General features: G+C 41.6%; 1 protein-coding gene across 4 annotated transcripts in view; it reads right to left on the bottom strand.

Moving 5' to 3' along the window:
- The window catches only part of GALNTL6 (polypeptide N-acetylgalactosaminyltransferase like 6), a 980,583-nt gene extending 963,490 nt beyond the window's left edge, over positions 1-17,093 (bottom strand). Inside the window, exons 1-2 of one of the 4 annotated variants that reach the window (XM_050945337.1) lie at positions 16,943-17,093; positions 15,549-15,857 (exon numbers count right to left, since the gene is read on the bottom strand). In XM_050945337.1, coding sequence (XP_050801294.1) covers positions 15,549-15,701 — 153 coding nt within the window. In that variant the 5' untranslated portion in view covers positions 15,702-15,857; positions 16,943-17,093. The other 3 variants (XM_050945338.1, XM_050945339.1, XM_050945340.1) reach the window with 3 other exon arrangements.
- Positions 17,094-17,538: the final 445 nt, after the last annotated feature.

Below are 17,538 nucleotides of genomic sequence, written 5' to 3'. Positions count from 1 at the left end.
CTTGTAACGTGGCATTAATGTGTGTTCTTCATGCACGCTCCATGCTAATGTGTCACAATCACTCCTTAGAAAAGCAATCTAAAAAGTTCCAAGATTTATGGAACCAAATATAATAATTTTCACAGCACTCAAATGAGAAATCCAAACAATAATTAATACCTTGAAATGTATTTCTTTTTAGAGAGAGAGTGTGGTATGCTGTGAGACTGAATAGGGGAGCTCTTTCCCCATTACATGACCCATGTGTGTTTGTTTAACCTTTCTTGGAAATCTTTAGTACACGTTTAAATTGCCATAAAAATGGTTAATAAAATCAACAAGTGTGTTAGGCTGTAACTTTAAGAACTACCCTGAGCTGGAAGACAATGCAAAGTAGCTGAGTCACAGCTGGAGCCCCAGGGAAAAAAATCCTTCTGAAGCATGCATACTGGAAGGAGATCAGGTGCAGATTACATTCACCTTTCTGGCTGACTAGTTTTACTAGCTGACCCGTGAGCTGAGATAGTTTCAGGATAGGGTGGCAGGACTGTGCAAAAGGTAAAGCTCTTCTGTGCAAGAAAGAGCTTTTTGTGGCATCACTAACAGACTGTGGAACAAACTCCCACAGGAACTAAGGACCATAACAAACCTTCCAATTGTATGGTGCACTTTGATCTTGCCTTCTTTAACAGAAACACAAAATAGCAGTATACACACACACCAATGCTTCATTTGTGCTGTGGCTTGCTGGGGCTGAGCCCAGACACCTCTAGGCTTGGCATTTCAAAGACCTCTGGGCTCTTGGTCAGCAACTGCCACACTCAGGCTGCCAGCAGCAGTGCAGAAGTAAGGGTGACAATGCACCATACCATGCCATGCTTCTGCGCTGCTGCTGGCAGAGGCATTGCCTTCAAAGCTGGGCACCCAGCCAGCAGCCGCCATTCTCCAGCCACCTAGTTTGAGCCTTGACACCTCTTTCATTACAAATTAAGCACTGACACACACATATATTTAAACAACCACTACCAAAATCAAACACTGAACACAATTTTCTCCTTAGGGAGAGGTTGAGAGAACCACAAGACAGATGTTAGTCACACCACCTAGTGGAGGGTGCTGGGATAGACCACTGATGAGAGTAGTGTAAAAACATTCAAATAGAATATCCTCATCTCATCCATCCCACCCCTTCCTGGGAGATTAGTGCTGCTGACAAGAACACCTGGGCACAGCATCTGCACTCCCCAGCCACACAGTCATTAGATCCCAAGCAGGTACACAAGGAGTTGGGAATGCTCCTCCATAATTGCAGAACTATTTTGAGGAAGGTTGCAGCAGTAGGACCTTCTCCAAAAAATAGCAGCACAAGGTCCTGTACATCATGTCTAGCAAGCCATGAATCATAAGAGACTTGGGCTTGCCAGTACACCATGTACTCTGAGGCATCTCTATTAAAACATTTTCAGATGGGAGCTGATATAATAGGCTGAGATCATGTCAACCAAAGACAAGGGAAAGAGTTTACTGGACTGGTTCCACACACCCCCTCACCCCCCACTGCCCCTGCCCACAAAAAAGGTTTTCCATTAATTTTGAGGGACGGGCAAAGATGTATGCTGCAGCTTATTTTAGTCATCTTAGTCTGCTCCACCTGACTGGCTGAGGGTGGCGTAGGGTAAGTGTGGGAATCTTAATTGAGAATTTCCCAAGTTGCGTTGTGATTAAATTATCAACCTTCAAATTCACATGTTTCTGCAGTGTGTTTTACCTTTTTTAATGTGACAGTCCCCTCTCCTAGGCCCCAATCAAGCAAAGCATTTAAACGTGTGCTTAACTTTATGAACATAGAGGTATATCACTGAAGTCAATACATGCCTAAGTGTTTTGCTGGATCAAGGCCACAATGTAGCTAATTTTTTGACATGTTTAATACAGCTGAGCTGTTCTTCTTCTAACTTATGTCCCGATTTCTGTACTGTGCTCCCTTTGGACAGACACCTGAACCCACAATAGCTCATTGACTTCAATGGATCTCTGTACGGATGCAGGTGTCCACCTTCTCTGAGTTCAGTGCAGGATCAGGACCTTAGATTTTTCATAGGGGAAATGTTTTGGATTAGTTTTGGATTCTTTTCCTAGAAAAATTTGACAGAGTAAAATGTTAATAGGGGTTATATAAAAAACATAGATAAAATTTAAATTGGACTGAAGTTTAGATATAGAAAATAGTCATTTTATCTTCAAAAATTATAAACCTTTTTGCATAATATCCTTGCAAATAGATAGGTACCAAATTAGCCACAGGAGGACTTCCTCTGATATACTGAATTCAACACAAAAATATTCTAGGTGCCAAAAGTAATAAAAGTTCTATCATTTTAAAATGAGACTTCTTAAAATCACACCAAGATGTACAGGCATGCAAAAGTAGATAACACATTTTACTCCTTTAACTGTATTTTTAACTATTTATACTGCAGGTGAAATTCACCCATGTACAGACAGCCAGTAGACGGCACTTTATAGCATATAAGCTCTGCATTGTAACTGCCAGGCAGGCTAGGAGTCACTGGATCTGCATTTATAGACTTTCAAGGTTCATCTGCATTAACGTTCTTTCTCTCACTCACTATCAAGATACTGACTCCTGACTCCAATCAGTCCATGATGCCAACTTCCACTACTCATTTGTTAAATTATCAAACAAGCACCTTTGTGCTTTCTCCAATGATATCTCACAGGCTGAGGAGCAGCTCCCCATAAACATTGCCAAAACTACCTAATTATCCTGCTTCAAAACTTTCCTTTGCCATGATGTCTGCAAAAACCTGACAATGGTTAGGCCACTGGTACACTGAGATCACAGCCTATCACACTAACCAATATTGTCTCATTGTTTCCTTGTATTTCCCCATCTGTTTCCATCTTTTATCTTGCCTTATACTTACGGCAAAGAATCCTGCGGCACCTTATAGACTAACACACGTTTTGGAGCATGAGCTTTCGTGGGTGAATATCCACTTCGTCAGATGCATGCATGCATGTATTCACCCACGAAAGCTCATGCTCCAAAACCTCTGTTAGTCTATAAGGTGCCACAGGATTCTTTGCTGCTTTTACAGATCCAGACTAACACAGCTACCCCTCTGATACTTATACTTATGGTAAGTTGTAAGAGCTTCGGGGCAGGAACTGTCCTTTTGTTCTGTATTTGTACAGTGTCGAGCACAATGATTGGAAGTCCTAGATGCTTTGATACTACAAATCAATAAATAATAATTTTGAAGGGATGTTCCAAAGGCTGAAGGTTTTAGACATGCAAATAGCTGAATATTCTATCACACTTTGAGAGGAAAAACTATTATTTCATTAACAGACAACCAACACTTCTCTTAGTAGGCCACAGGGTCAAAGAACATCAAAAGTTACTCCATTCTCTACAGGGCCCCTTGCAGGTCAGTAGATGGAGAAAATGAATTCCGAAGTGGTAGTGGAATGTGCTATCCAGCTTCCACTATACCAGTAGTAAAAAGAATATAAGATGGCTATGTTGAGATGTTTGCTATGGGCCACAAAAAAAAATAATAATAATAATAATTGGGCATAAAGTGGTTTTTTTTCCACTCAACTTGCTGGTTCCCTGTGATGCAGGCAAGACTACTTTGGAGAAACTGTAAAGCTTGTTCCTGTTCTCATGATTTTACTTGTGGCTTACAATAATATCTCATATTAGAATATAAACAACAAATCACTGCAAACATTCTGGACATTTGGGGAAATCCTCACTAATTTTTTCTACAAATTTGAAAAAAATATGCCAGGATGTTTTTTCACAAATGCCCTGTAGTTTTCTATTTTCCCTGGCTATTGCTGAGTTCTCAATAGCTGCCACATTTGCCTATACAGCCCCTGAGTTATCATTATCTCACCTGGAGCTTTACAAAATACTAAGGGATAAAAAGTGGCTAGAGAAAGGGGAAGCATAGACTTATCAACACACAAAGTTGTAGTAATTTAACTAAAGGTGTGAATTAAAACTGTATGTGCATACTCTTACATTGCTTATATCCTGTATCTTAGAGAAGAAGGACAAACTAGAGAGGAAGGCTATCCGTGTTGGACTTCAGAGACACAGACGCACTTCTTTGCTCTGCCACAGAGTTTGTGTGTGCCCTTGGGCAAGTCAATTAGTCTATGTCTCCGTTGTGCATCTGGGAAGTTGGGACAGTAGCAATTCTTTATCTCACAGAGCTGTTGTGAGCATAAATACCCTAAAGTGATTGTGATGTGCTCAGATACTATGGTGATGGGGATCATATAAGTACCATAGACAGACATATCAGTTCAGCCTGCCCAAGCTAAACTGACAATCAATTTGAAACCAACCTAGGTGTGTCCACATAGGAGTTTGAACCAGTTGAATTAAGTTTGCACAAGGCATTAGATTTGGGAGAGATGCAGTGTTGGTGATGGAGGAAAGAGCAGGAGCTGGGAGAACTAGGTGACTTCTTTAATGACCCCTGCCAACCTACCTTCCTTAACCTGCTTTACTCATGACAAAGCCCTGCTTACTAGTGTACTGATGGGAGCTAACTTAAGTACCCACTCATCCTAGTGCATCTAGGGAGCTAACTTAAGTACTCACTCATCTCTGATCTGTTCTGCTCTTGTGCACAGCAGAACATTTTGGAACACAGGCAGATGCAGTCTCCAGCAGCAGACGCTGGACACCCAGAGAAGCAAAAAAGTTGAAACACTCTTTCCCACAGACTCTCCAACAAGGGGAAGCTAGACAGACAGATTTGGGAGGGGGAGGAAAAGAGAGAAACAGTGGAAAGGGTATGCAAATAATAGGAGGAGGGGAATGATATGATAGACTGGGGGCGGGGGGAAGAATTCAAGTCAGTAGGGTAAAAAGAGATTTGAGCAACCAAAAGGAGGGAGACTTGGAGGTAAGAGGATGATTTAAACAAATAGAATAGGAGTGATAGGAGGCTTCTAGAAAATAAGAGTTCTTCGAGATATGTGGTTCTTATCTGTATTTGATTATGGGTGCACTTGTGCTCTATGCACCTGAGATCAGAAGATTTTTGCTAGCAGTGTATGTTAGTCCATGGCTGTGCCCTTTTCCTTCTTGTGCTCCAAAGAGAGGACATATGTCATGCTGCAGAACAACCAGCTCTCCAGTTTCTTCTCAACCATGAATCCTGCATAAAGGATCCAAAGCAGAGAGGATGGTGGGTAGGTAGTGGAACACAGACAGGGACCACACATCTTGAAGAATTTCAGGTACTTCATGAGGTAAGTAACTTCTCCTGCCCCTCCAAGTGATAGTCCCTCCATGTATTCCACTGTAAGTGACTGACAAGGAAAGCTCATTAAAGAAAGGTACAAGAACTTCTGTAGTATCAATGACTGAAGGGCTTCTGTGCCAAAAGAAGCATCAGCTGAAGAAACTTGCAACAGGGTGTAATGTCTCATGACGGTATGGACAGAATGTCATGTTGTAGGTTTACAGACGTCAGTAAGAGGAATATCTCAAAGTAAGATTACCAAAGTATCTTTGGCCCTAATTGAGAGTCTAAGCAATTTCCTAAAAAATTTTGTTCTTTGTAGGTAAAATGCCAAAGCTCAGCGGATCGGCTCAGCTACCTATCTAGCTGAGTTGATGGTGACTAGAAATTTCACAGATAGGTGGATCAAAGAACAGAAGGCCCGTGGTTTGAACAGAGGCCTTGTTAATTCTGAAAGGACCAGACTTAAGCCCCATGATGGAGTAGGTTTCATTATAGCAAGGAAAGGCTATGACCAGACCTTTCAGACATTGTGCAGAAGGGTGAGGATGGAGTGGTCGTAATTTAGGGAATGGCAGGCAGAAAAAGCTGTTGTGTGTACCCAGATCTAAAGTCTTTAAAGACAGGATATATTAGAACATGATGTGGATGTCAGAGAGTCATCAGATAATACTGATACCAGACAGAACCTTTTCCACTTCTCTACGTAGCACTTTCTATCCTTCCTACTATAGCTAAGGATATCCTCAACCATTTGTGAATGTGTCCTTTTTAGAGTTGAAAACCATCCAAATACCAGACTGTCAGGTGGTGGGAAGCTGTATTGTGATGTCTGACCTTGCCTGTCCTAAGTGAACAAGTCCAGGAAGGATTGGATACCAGTGTATGAACATGCTGACATCTGAAAAATATTGCGCAAGCAAAATGGTCTGGACCATGTGGGAGCAATCAGGACGACCAACACTCCATCTAGTTTGATCAGTTGTCCCAACCAAATGGAGTGAGTCTTCCTGAACTTGAGCTCCTCTGGAACAGTAGATCATGCATTTTCAGTCCTTGTGAGATGCAGACAGATACTAGGATGGAACGCGCTCTCCCCTCCACCACCACCAAATAGGGAAAATCTGTCTATACTATGGAATCCTAGAGCTCCCATTCATGGTCCTTGGAAAAAACTGTCCACTGAGGCTGCCTACCAGTGTGTTGTGCATCCCTGAGAGCTGCACTGCCAACAGAGTGATCTGGTGGCAAATACACCAGTTCCAAAGATTGACAGTTTATATACATAGAGGTACAGATATCATACCCTCTTGTTTGTTGATGTAGAATACTGTAATCATGTTTGACATCACCTGGCTATATAAGGTCTGCATGAATGTCAGGAATCACTTTCAGGCTTCACAGACTGCACACAGTTATAGTTAAGTGCATCTGGGACCCTTGCAAAGTCCATGTCCCTTAGAGTGGGGTGCCTATCTAGATAAGTATATAGCACAAGGAGGCATCTGTGATTAATGTCTTGTGAGGCAGGGAGTCTTGTTCTTCCACCAGGCTAAAGAAGCTTGCATTGTGTGTGGAAATTGATGCTAGCTTTTCCATAATGTGTTTGCTCAGCACATACACTGTTCAAACCAATCCTGGAGGCAACAAACGCAAAGTCCCATGAAGGGTGTCACACAGGTGTAGGAAGATATGTAACCTAGGAGAATAAGACTGAATGGATTGATGTCTGTGAGCTCAGCTGATTTTAAGTGACAAGTTCTTTATAGATTGGAATCCATCCTAAAGAAGGTATGCCTTGGCACTGATCGAGTCCAATGTTGCCTCAACAAAATTTACAGTCAGTCTATAATCTAAAATGGACTTTTGCTTGCAGAAAGTTTTATGCAGAGTCCCAGTGAACTCAGAAGATTGACCAAAGTTGAGGCTGCTGTCAGTTCCTGTTGATGAGATCGCCCCCTCAGTAATCAGTCATTAGAAATATCCTTGGTATAGTTGCAGGGCTGAAGAGAAGCACCTCTATTGATAATGGTATGGACATACAATGAACCTTAGGAATCCTCTGTGGGAGGAATGGAGTCTATACAGAAGTAGGCATCTTTCATCCTGAGAGCTGTGAATCAGTAGTATTTGTTCAGTGGGGGAATTATTGAAACTGAACCTCAGTCTGCAGATACAATCATGGAGCTCTCTGAGATCCAAGATGAGACTGCATCCTACCTTCTTTTGGGGGATGAGGAAATATTTTGAGTAAAAATTCCTTTCCTCAGTATTACAACAGTACTGCCTCTATTGCTCAGAGATGAAACAGAGCATCTAGTTCTTGACTGTGCATCCTTTGGCAAGAGGGGTACCTGAAGAGGAACAGGGAAAGGAACTCTATAGTGTAGCAGGCAGTATGAATCATGTCAAGAACCCATTTGACTGTTATCTGACAAGGTTGGAAGAAAAGAGATAGATGTCCACCAAAACTGGGTATCATAAGTTTGGGTAGATGGACATCGTATCTGGAGTGGTTCACAGTTCTCGGAAATCCAAAAGTATTTCTTAGTGGCAGATTAGGGTCGGAAGGAGGAAGAAAGGGAAAATTGTTTACTCTCTCATTTCTCTGGTGATTCATAACCCCTTTATCATTAAAGCATTGAGGTGCCAGTCATTGCTTATATGGTTCTGGCCTGTGGAATTTTCTCCTTGGTGTTGGAGTATAGATCACTAGTGAGTAGAGGGTTGCCCTTGAGTCTTTCAATAAGTATAACAAATCAGTTGTCTTCCCACTGAATAGATTGTCCCTTTCACAAACAAATCCTCCACACTAGGTTGGACTTCCCTGGAAAATCCTGAGGACTGAGGCCACAATGTCCTAATCATGACAATAGCTGTTGCCATCAAACAGGAGGCTGTGTCTGCTGCATTGACTGAGGCTTAAAAAGATGACCTGGCAGGTTGCCTTCCTCAATGGCAGCTTGGAACTGTGCTCTGTTCTCCTGCAGGATCTTGTTAATTATTCCAAGCTTTCAGAATTTACTAATAAAGTTGTATTTAGATGCATGTATTAATGCCCCTGATAGAATGTTCTGTGGAACTATAGGTTGGGTGAAGTAAAACCTTTTCTCATGAACAGGTCCAAGCCTTCAGCTCCCTTATTGGGCTGATATTGCTGGTTTCTTTCAGAGACCGCTTGGCCTACTAAGGAGTTCAGAGGAGAGTGTGTAAATAAAAGTTCTGCTCCCTTGGCTGGTATAAAGTATTTATTTTCTGTCCTCTTTGGAGTGGGACTACATGTGGCTGGAGTATGCCAAACCACCCTGCCAGAGTCTAAAATAGCTTCATTAACAGGAAATGCCTTGCTAGGTCCCATGTGCTACAGAATGTCGAGGAGTTTGAGAGGTCTCCTGCATTTTCTCCAGGGGAATGAGGAGAATGTCAATGACCAACCTTTATAGGTCTTGGAATCGCATGTAATCAGGTGGAGAAAGTGAGGCCAGCATAACCGCATTGTTGGGGGATGATGGTAATGATGATAACCCCATTGGTTCTGATTCTTCTTCCTCTTCCATTAGTTCCTAAGCAGGTTCAGATTCCTCTCTCTAAGGCGAGGAATGTCGTGATTTCCAATAGGTTGTTCTGACACAGGATAGCATATGTATAGGTCACATGGTCCTCACTACAACCATTAAGAAGGGTCAAATGGTGGTTGAGGTAGCCCCCATGGAATAGATATCACACCATTGGGCCCAAGATGGGTGTATTGTATTATAAGAATGGAAAGGATTCCAAGAAAGACTCTAAATCTTATAGCTGGACTAACCTCCTGACTCCTCCTTACTGCAGGCAGTCTCTTGGGCAGGTCTCTTGCCCATGTTCGGCATGCTTCTGGTATGGTAGTATCGATCCTTGTGAGGATCAGATGGGAGACTCTACATCCTGGAGGATGACAATATCCTCATTGGTACTGTATCTCACTGAAGGTGTGTGGCGGCAAGGAAGACTCCTGTCCCTCTGTCTGGCAGAGTCGGCATTGTAAGAACTTTCAGCGCCAACAATTCCTTATTATACCATGACTATGCAATAGTTGGAGTGGGAGGAGCTTGATACTTCTCTTTCATCAATACCATGGATGGTTCCATTCCAGCAGATGGTCCCAATCTCAAATTACTCTTGCTCTTTAGAGCCAGAAGATTGGTACTGTGTCTCTTGTGAGTGCCTGAACTTCCTTTTGCCAAGGGCACAGAATCTCACCCAACTTTGATGGCATTGAAAAAGGGGTCATATCTTCTTGAAAGTGGACTTAGAGGAGGATTTCTTTAATTGTTTAGGAGTGTGTTTTCTACCCTCCTAATGTCCCCATGTGAAAGAGTCTTTATGTTTACTACTCTCGGCCCTGGAATCTCAGTGCCTCCACCCGCTGTCTGACCCAGGTCAAACTGGGGCATCGTAGCATGATCCATAAGAGATTTTCAAAGTCTACACTCGTGGGCTTGTTGAGTTCTGCTGCAGAAGGATCAGCAAACGCTGCACTTCAAGAGGATGTGAGTTTCCCCAAGGTAGTAAGAAGCACTTCAGATGGTTGCTGACAGGGAGGGCCTGGGGGCAGGAGAAATAGTTCTTGAATCCCAGGCATTCGGGTCACCTTGTTCAGAAGGAGGCGAGGAGGAAAGAGAGGGAACACCCAAGCCCTAAACTTATCCAAACTAAGTATTAAAAATAGCTAAAGCTATTTAAAAGTATTAAAGGAACTTTTTTTTATAATTTTAACTGTAAATAAACTGAAGAAAGTATCAAGTGCTGCAGACACTGAATGGTTTCATCTCAGACCATGGGCAGCAGAATGGAACTGGAAAGTCAGTTGGTCTGCATGGCCCCTTATGTCCTTGGTTCGGAGCAGCAGAGTGCAGGCATTGCTAACAAAAATCTTCCGATCTCAGGCACGAGCACGCACAATGAAATACACAAAGATCATAACTTGAAGGTGAGGTTTTAATTTACCATGTTACCCTCCTCCACCCCACCTCTCCCCCCCCCCCGAAATACCCCCCCCACAACCAACAATAAAAAAATAACAGTAATTTTCAACACGAATCTATCTTTGGGATACCTTGACTATGAAAGGCATTACAGGAAAGTCTATCCCATGGAATTATTTTTCCTACATTAAAGAATAGTTGTATAGAATAAACATGGATAAAACTTTATTACAGGTGCATAAAACTATGTTACAAAGATACCATTTCTGACAGGTTGTCCCCCACTGACGGGGTGCCACTTGATGTACTGGAGTCCCACTGAGCCCTCCCATTCCACCAGCCTGGGCTCCTTCACCCTGTGCTTTGCCAGGCCCTCAAGCACACAAACAAATTGGGACATGCACATCTGCAGAAAGACACAGATACTGAAATCAGCTCTGCAAGGGAAGAATCAACTAGAGGATTGCCCAGCACTCAAGTGTACTCCTCCTCTGGGGTGCAAACCCAAAATTGTATTGTCTTGCACTGCACAGAAAACTGTACACTGTAAGCTCATTAAATTCACTCCCTCCCTCAATTTGGATGAAGATATGCACAGTTTTTTGCCTCCAGTTACGAATTTCACAAGCCGATTTAGAGAGAACAAAAAAAAGTTTATTAACTACAAAGGATAGATTTTCAGTGATTATAAGGGATAGCAAACAGATCAAAGCAGAGTATCTTTGTAAATAAAAATTGCAAACTGAGCTTAACACACTAGATACATAGGTTATAAATTAGCAAATTCTAACCCTAAGTGACAAACAGGCTGGCAGATTCTTAAGGCACAAATTGCCTTGGGTTTCCCAGGTTTTCATACATAGGCTAAAGATCCTTCCAGTCTGGGACCATCACTTCCCACAGTTCAGTCCTCACTCACCCCTCAGATGTTTCCAGGTGTGTTGTTGCAAGGAGAGTGAGGTACCCTCATGATGTCATTGTCCCCCTTTTATATCTTCTTCACACTTGCTGGAAAGCTCTTTTGCTGTGACCTGGGTCAAACAGTTTCCATTGTTTAGTGCTATCTCTGAGAGATCTCTATTGTACACAGTTCCTGGGCTAATCCTTGTGCTTGTGTGCATTTCCTCAACAAGCCATTAACGTTGTATGGCCTTTTTAACTGTTGTACCACCATCTACTTGTGGGTGTTTTCAATCTCACAACATGTTTCAGTAACACATAGAGAGCCAAACTTCATAACTTCACATACAACAATAACACATACAATCCAATGACACATTGTCTACCAGATCAAGACTTCTAGAATGATACCTCACAAGCTATACTTTCTATAAAACATACACTAATTACATGGCAGTGGTGAATACTGGGGTGTCATGCTATCCAAATTAACTAGCTCTGTATTAGCACTATATCATAGTGGTTACAGGAGTAAGCAAGAACCAGTACTCCAATAAGAGAAAATGAGAAGTGAAATTAAAAGAGTGAATCACAGTAATTTAAATAACCAAACTCCTTTCCTTGGGCAGGTGACAACAAAAGATCAGACAGGACACTTAAAATCATGTATATGAATATTTCAGTGACAAACAATATGAAGGGACAGAATGAATGAGTAACAATAAAGTAAAGCCAACTGTAAAAACTGTAAATAGAACTCAAATATGCCATGATGTGTTAAGGAATTAACAAGGCTATTAAAAAAAAAAGAGACAGACAACATGCTCTATTAAATGTATCTTGTTTCCATGGTATAAAAAGGCAGACTGATTTATAGAGAGTAAAAGAGAAATTCAATTTTATTTTTGAAATTTATATTTAGGGTTTCTTAACTGCCATTTAATTGTTAAACAGGATTTTTAGGGGGAATTTAATACTCTTTCCTGTCATTTTAGAATCTTTGGTCTGTGCCACTGTGCCTTTGCAGTCTCTGTTTAAATACTTGCGATGATAATTGCTCAATGTGTGTTTATCAGCAAAGTGATAAAGCTACCAAAATGTAAATAATCACTTCAGAAAACTACAAGAGACCAGAGAAATAAAATTGTATGAAACACTCAAGGATTAGTACTGCATATAAAATCAATGCACAATGACTTAAGTGATGATATACTCTGAATCAGTGTTGCCAGTATTGTATTTCCAACCTGATTTTGCTTTTCCCTCTCATAAGAGCAAGCTTCGGTGTTAGCAATAGCTATGCAAGACTTCCATGATACAAGACTTTCACAGTGTGATCTGATTAAGTTTAAGGATGGCCTACTGAAATTCTATTACTAATTATTATTACTAGGAACTGTAAAAATCATCATTTCACTGTAACATAGTCTATCAGCTCAGGTATATAAATAGCATAGATTTTCCCCACTTGCAACCACACCATACAGCAGGGCCTCTTTCCTATATATAAAAGCAGACACCTCATTAACCATGTGATCCATTTTGACTAGCTTTGATATCTGCTATTGTCATGATGTCAATGCTTCAGTCAGCCCACTATCATTCTTTGCACCCTATTCTGTAACTTGAAGATTCATGAGGTAATAATGGTTGACAGAACCTTCATTCAGCAAGTAAGTTGGAGGATGTCTGCTTTAAAAATTCATTGGTAATTTTTATGCAATATAGAGAATCAAAACACCATAAAACTATACCATTCCTCCAGTGAAGGACAGCTGATGCTTATTTCGCATAATGTTAGCCGAATTTTAACAAAGCAAAATATTAGCTCTGAAACTAGTACAGCCAATGTCAAAATATACTATAAAAATGTCGGACACATGTTTTATTCATGACAGCAAGAGTCACTCCTGATTCGGCCAATTGCTCACCTATTATTTTAAGGTCATAATTCCCTCTTCTTTCGCCCTCTTCCAAATCATATCCATATTATATAGTAACAGTCTAATTTTTCCAAGTTATACATGCTTTCTCTGACATCACAACTAAAATAAACCACAGCTAACTTTTTCGATATCCTACTTAATTAGGCTTAAAATTAACTTGCAGCCTTCATACTCATTATTGATCACTTTAGAATATTAATGTAAAAAGTCTGTAAGAAATATAGTTTCACAGCTAAACAGTTATTCTCTTTGTATAATTAATAGAAAAATGGGTCAGCAGAGTGTTGACATTGTTTTACTAATTCTCTCCCCTGAGATTACATTACAATCTTGTTCTTTGCTTTATATTTTAAGTTCTTTGGTTCAAAACTATTTGAATCCTTTGTTCCTTTTGTGCACCTTTGTCTATAATATAGCATACATTTAACTCATCCAGTTGATGTCATGATTTAATGTATGGTAGTAACATTACTCACCTCCACTTCTACCTGCTGTTCTCATTTGTTATGACATCTTCAACAACGAACCTCACTTAAGACAATGATATTGGACTGTAGGCAATTGAACAGATCCGGATAGTTTTGTAAAGTTGAAGTCAGGGCTGAAAGTTTCATTGCCATGTTTTATTGTTTTTACTATTAGTTTCCTGCAGTCACACTGCTCTTTAATTAGCATTAGAAATAAAACTTAGTCAATTTTAAAGTGGCTAAAATTTTATTAGTGAGACTCATTAGATCTTCACACATTCCACCAGCTGATCTCTCAGAGGTGGCAAATTCATTCTTGCAGTGTTTGTTTGTTTTAATTATTTCCTTTTTTTGCTTATACATGTTGCTCTTCTTAGGCTGTAATCTTTAAAACTAGAAAATATATCATATTTCTAGCCATGATTCTTTAGAAAACAGAAACTGTTTTTGTGTGTCAGTCATTGAAAGGTGGATTTCACATAGAACACCTTACCTTCCTTAAATCACCAGCTGAAGAAGAAACTGAAAAGATTTTAAGGTGGGTTTTTTTTTTCCTTGTAAACTACTGATAGCCACCAATCAATATTTTGGACTTTCTTTAGAAAAAAATATTTCTAGCCCCTATAATCTGAGATCCAATGTATTTAAAAAAAAACCTGTAAAGACAAAGGATTCTTAAAATAGAGGAACTGAAGTGATTTCCTATTATTATAAAGCAGTATCTTCATTCAGAGCATTTTACAACTATACAGAAAAAGTATGGTAATGTGAAGAACAAACTTTAGTAGTAGGAAAACTGTTTGTTAGTGATATATGTCATTGTTCAACTGACTAGCTGACAAATACAATTTCCACATATTGAATGTGTGATCTATATGGGTGATGACCCTTGAAATTAAGAATATTAATATACTAAGATGATACATGATGCTGTCTAATAAACTCATATCAAGGCTGTGGAAATGGAGATCAAATTAAACTTTTTTTTTTTAAATAACCAACCTTAAAATATACCAAAGATTACACAGTGGAAACACAGCAGTGTTATGCAAAGCAACTGATTATGAAATTTAAGAGCAGTTAGTGATTAAAAATATTGCATTATAACAACTCTCAATATATGTAATTTAATTAAAGTCTTATTGAGATTTAAGAGCAATATATAAACCTAATAAGCTGAATCATATTAAGAAAAAACAGGTCATAACAACTGCTGCTAATAACAACTGATGACTGAAGGACTGTAAATTTGAAAAATTTAAGTGCATATTATGACATCAAACACACAGCCTGATCTCTGTATACATTATCTATAGTTGTACCAGGCCACATTAACAATATTCAGTAGAAAGGAGAAGACTGACAGTCACTTATTTTAAGTTTCTAGTAGAAAAAGGAAAAGCAGTTCCTATCAGAAGAGCAAATGGCAGTTAACTTGATTGGATGATGAGCAATTTTAATAGACTGTATTTCCTTTTAGGAGGCATTACTGATTGCATGCTGGCTAGATGGAACTTCTGATAATGTCTGCACTTTTTGTTTGCCCCTAGTGAATATTACAGACGTTGGGGGCCAAGTTTAGCCCAGATATAGCCACTGGACTGTGCCTGTCTACATCAGTATGCGCATCTGGTCATCATTGCATAGTCAGATTCTGTAAGTATTCATGTAAAAGTTCTTCAGAGAAACTTAAATTCATAGCTTAATTTACCTTCTACAACATCTCACTTAAGTTTTCTTGTATAATACATGCTTTCCTTTTCTCCACATTATATTTACCATTGGGATATCAAAGCGGTCTTCAAGCTATTAAATATCATTTGGAATTCAAAGCAATCTCAAGTTAAAAATGACACATGAGCATCATCAAGTGCAAAATAGCTTTTTATAGCAGCCACGGATCAAGCTAAATTATGCTTTTAAATTTTAATGGCTGGTTACTTAGCAAACAAAACTATATTCCCCCCCCCCACACACACACACACGCACCTCACTCACCTGCTGCTCTCCTGGCTGTGGGGATTTCACCAGGTGTTTATCCTTGTACAAAGACCACAGACCAATATTAGGCAGGAAAATTAAAGCCACCATGAACAACAACGTCATTTGCAAAAATCTCTTCTGTTTTCTCTTCATGGCAAATGGCAGCATATATAGAAGAAGATGAGCTATTCCTTGCTCTCAGAGCCAATTTCCTTTCCCCTCTGTCTCTCCGCCTCACCTCCAAACGGAGTTGGTTAGAAGAAACTTTTGTTACAAGCCTAGAGTCACCACCAATCCTCACAGTTCACAGGGGGAGTTTGTAACCTGCGGAACAAACGGAAATACAGATTCACTTAATTCCTCCACAACTGCGACTGAAATCATTGCCCATCGACTGAGGCTTTCCCGAGGAAACCGTTAAGCACATGATCAATCCACGTTAATATAAAACAGAGTAAATATGATCGGGTACTAGACTGATCAGAAGTCATTGAGAAATCGATAAGACAACAAATGGTTTGCGGGAAATTGGGTGGGAGCTGGGGGCCACGCGCGGTTTTAAGCACGCAATTCCGCAACCCACTGATCAGAGTGGGACTGCCAGGGATCAATTTGCAAGCTCTTCCTTTGCGAGATGAAATGCTACCTCTGCCTCTAGCAGGAAGAGACCATCTCCCCCATCAAAACAGCTGCTTCCCACAACGGAAGAAATCCAGAGCTACAAGGTGAAGCTGCAGCTGGGACCGAAGGAGAGAACAGGAACTCCAGTTTGAAAGGCGAGCTCTAAACTCCTTGATCCAAACACACCCCACTCCAGAGACAGCCTCGGTTTCCCCTCCTCTCCCTCAAGTCTCAACTGCATCAAGTACACTTCGTGACAGAGGGAAAGAGCTCCCTTAAAGGATACAGCTGACATCATTACCAGCAAAATACCAACTAGTCTGAGACTTACCCTCCCCCCTTCTAGGCACCGTTATCGTATAGCAAAGTGCATTCACCACCGCTCCGTCCCTCTCCCTCCCGGACAATATTTTCACATTCTGATGCTGTTCGTGTTACCATTCTTCTCCTGGGACTGATCAAGCAGAGAAGAAAGGAAAACATCACGAGCTCCCCAATTTATTAAATAAAAAATGCGCAAAGATAGAAAGCGCTAAGTGTGCAGGAGGGACTGGCAAGGGGATAATCAAGCGGGATGAACAACTCCCTCCCAGTCACCTCCTCCTCTAGCTCTGGCTCGCTCTCTGATGGCTTTCAGCTGAGATGTTAGCTGGTGTACAACATGTGCACGGGATCTAACCGGGGGAAGGGGGACATCTCTCCCAGCTCCAGTTTAAACAAAGCTGGAGGAGGCGCAGGGTAAAACCGTGGATCTCTGCGCTCCCGGACTCGGTCCACGTCGCCCTCACCTCAACCCAACGATTCCGGGCCACAAAGAAAGAGCTAAAGGCCCGAAGTAGCGGTTGTTTCCTGGGCTCTTTCTCGGCGCCTCCTTCATGATGAATTCCCGGGGAGCAGCAGCTGCGAGCTGGCTTCGCCGGCGAGGAGACCAGGAGGAGGGTGGGAGGAGGCGGGGGGGATACGAGGGTTACTGGGCACAGAAAGCTGCTCTTCCCGTTCCCGACGCCTTGGTAGTAGGAGCAATTCCAGAGCCAGCCGAGGCAGGTAAAGCGTCCGGCTCCCGATCGGCTCCGCTCCTGGCCACAGAAGCCGGGGGCGGCTGGTGCTTCTTGTCTCCCCGTGCTGGAGGCAGCAGCGGGCCCGGCCGGGCGGGTCCCGTGCAGCCCCTGGCTGGAGCTGGCGGTGGATGCTGGCGAGGCTGTTCTGCGAGGAGACTCGCGGAGCTTCCCGGCGCAGCAAGCCCGAGCGTTTGCATGGCGTTAGCAGCGGAGCCGCGCCGCCCAGGAGCCGGGGAGAATCCACCCCTCTGCGCCCCACCGGCCTCCAGGGGGCCGACATGCTGGGCTGGGGCGGCAGCCCGAGCCCCGCGTGCCCGCAGCAGGGT

This window comes from Gopherus flavomarginatus, chromosome 3 (genome assembly GCF_025201925.1).
Source record: "Gopherus flavomarginatus isolate rGopFla2 chromosome 3, rGopFla2.mat.asm, whole genome shotgun sequence".
In the NCBI taxonomy this organism is placed as follows: Eukaryota; Metazoa; Chordata; order Testudines; family Testudinidae; genus Gopherus; species Gopherus flavomarginatus.
Note: the sequence above shows the minus strand (reverse complement) of the source record. Positions and strands in the feature narration are given on the sequence as shown.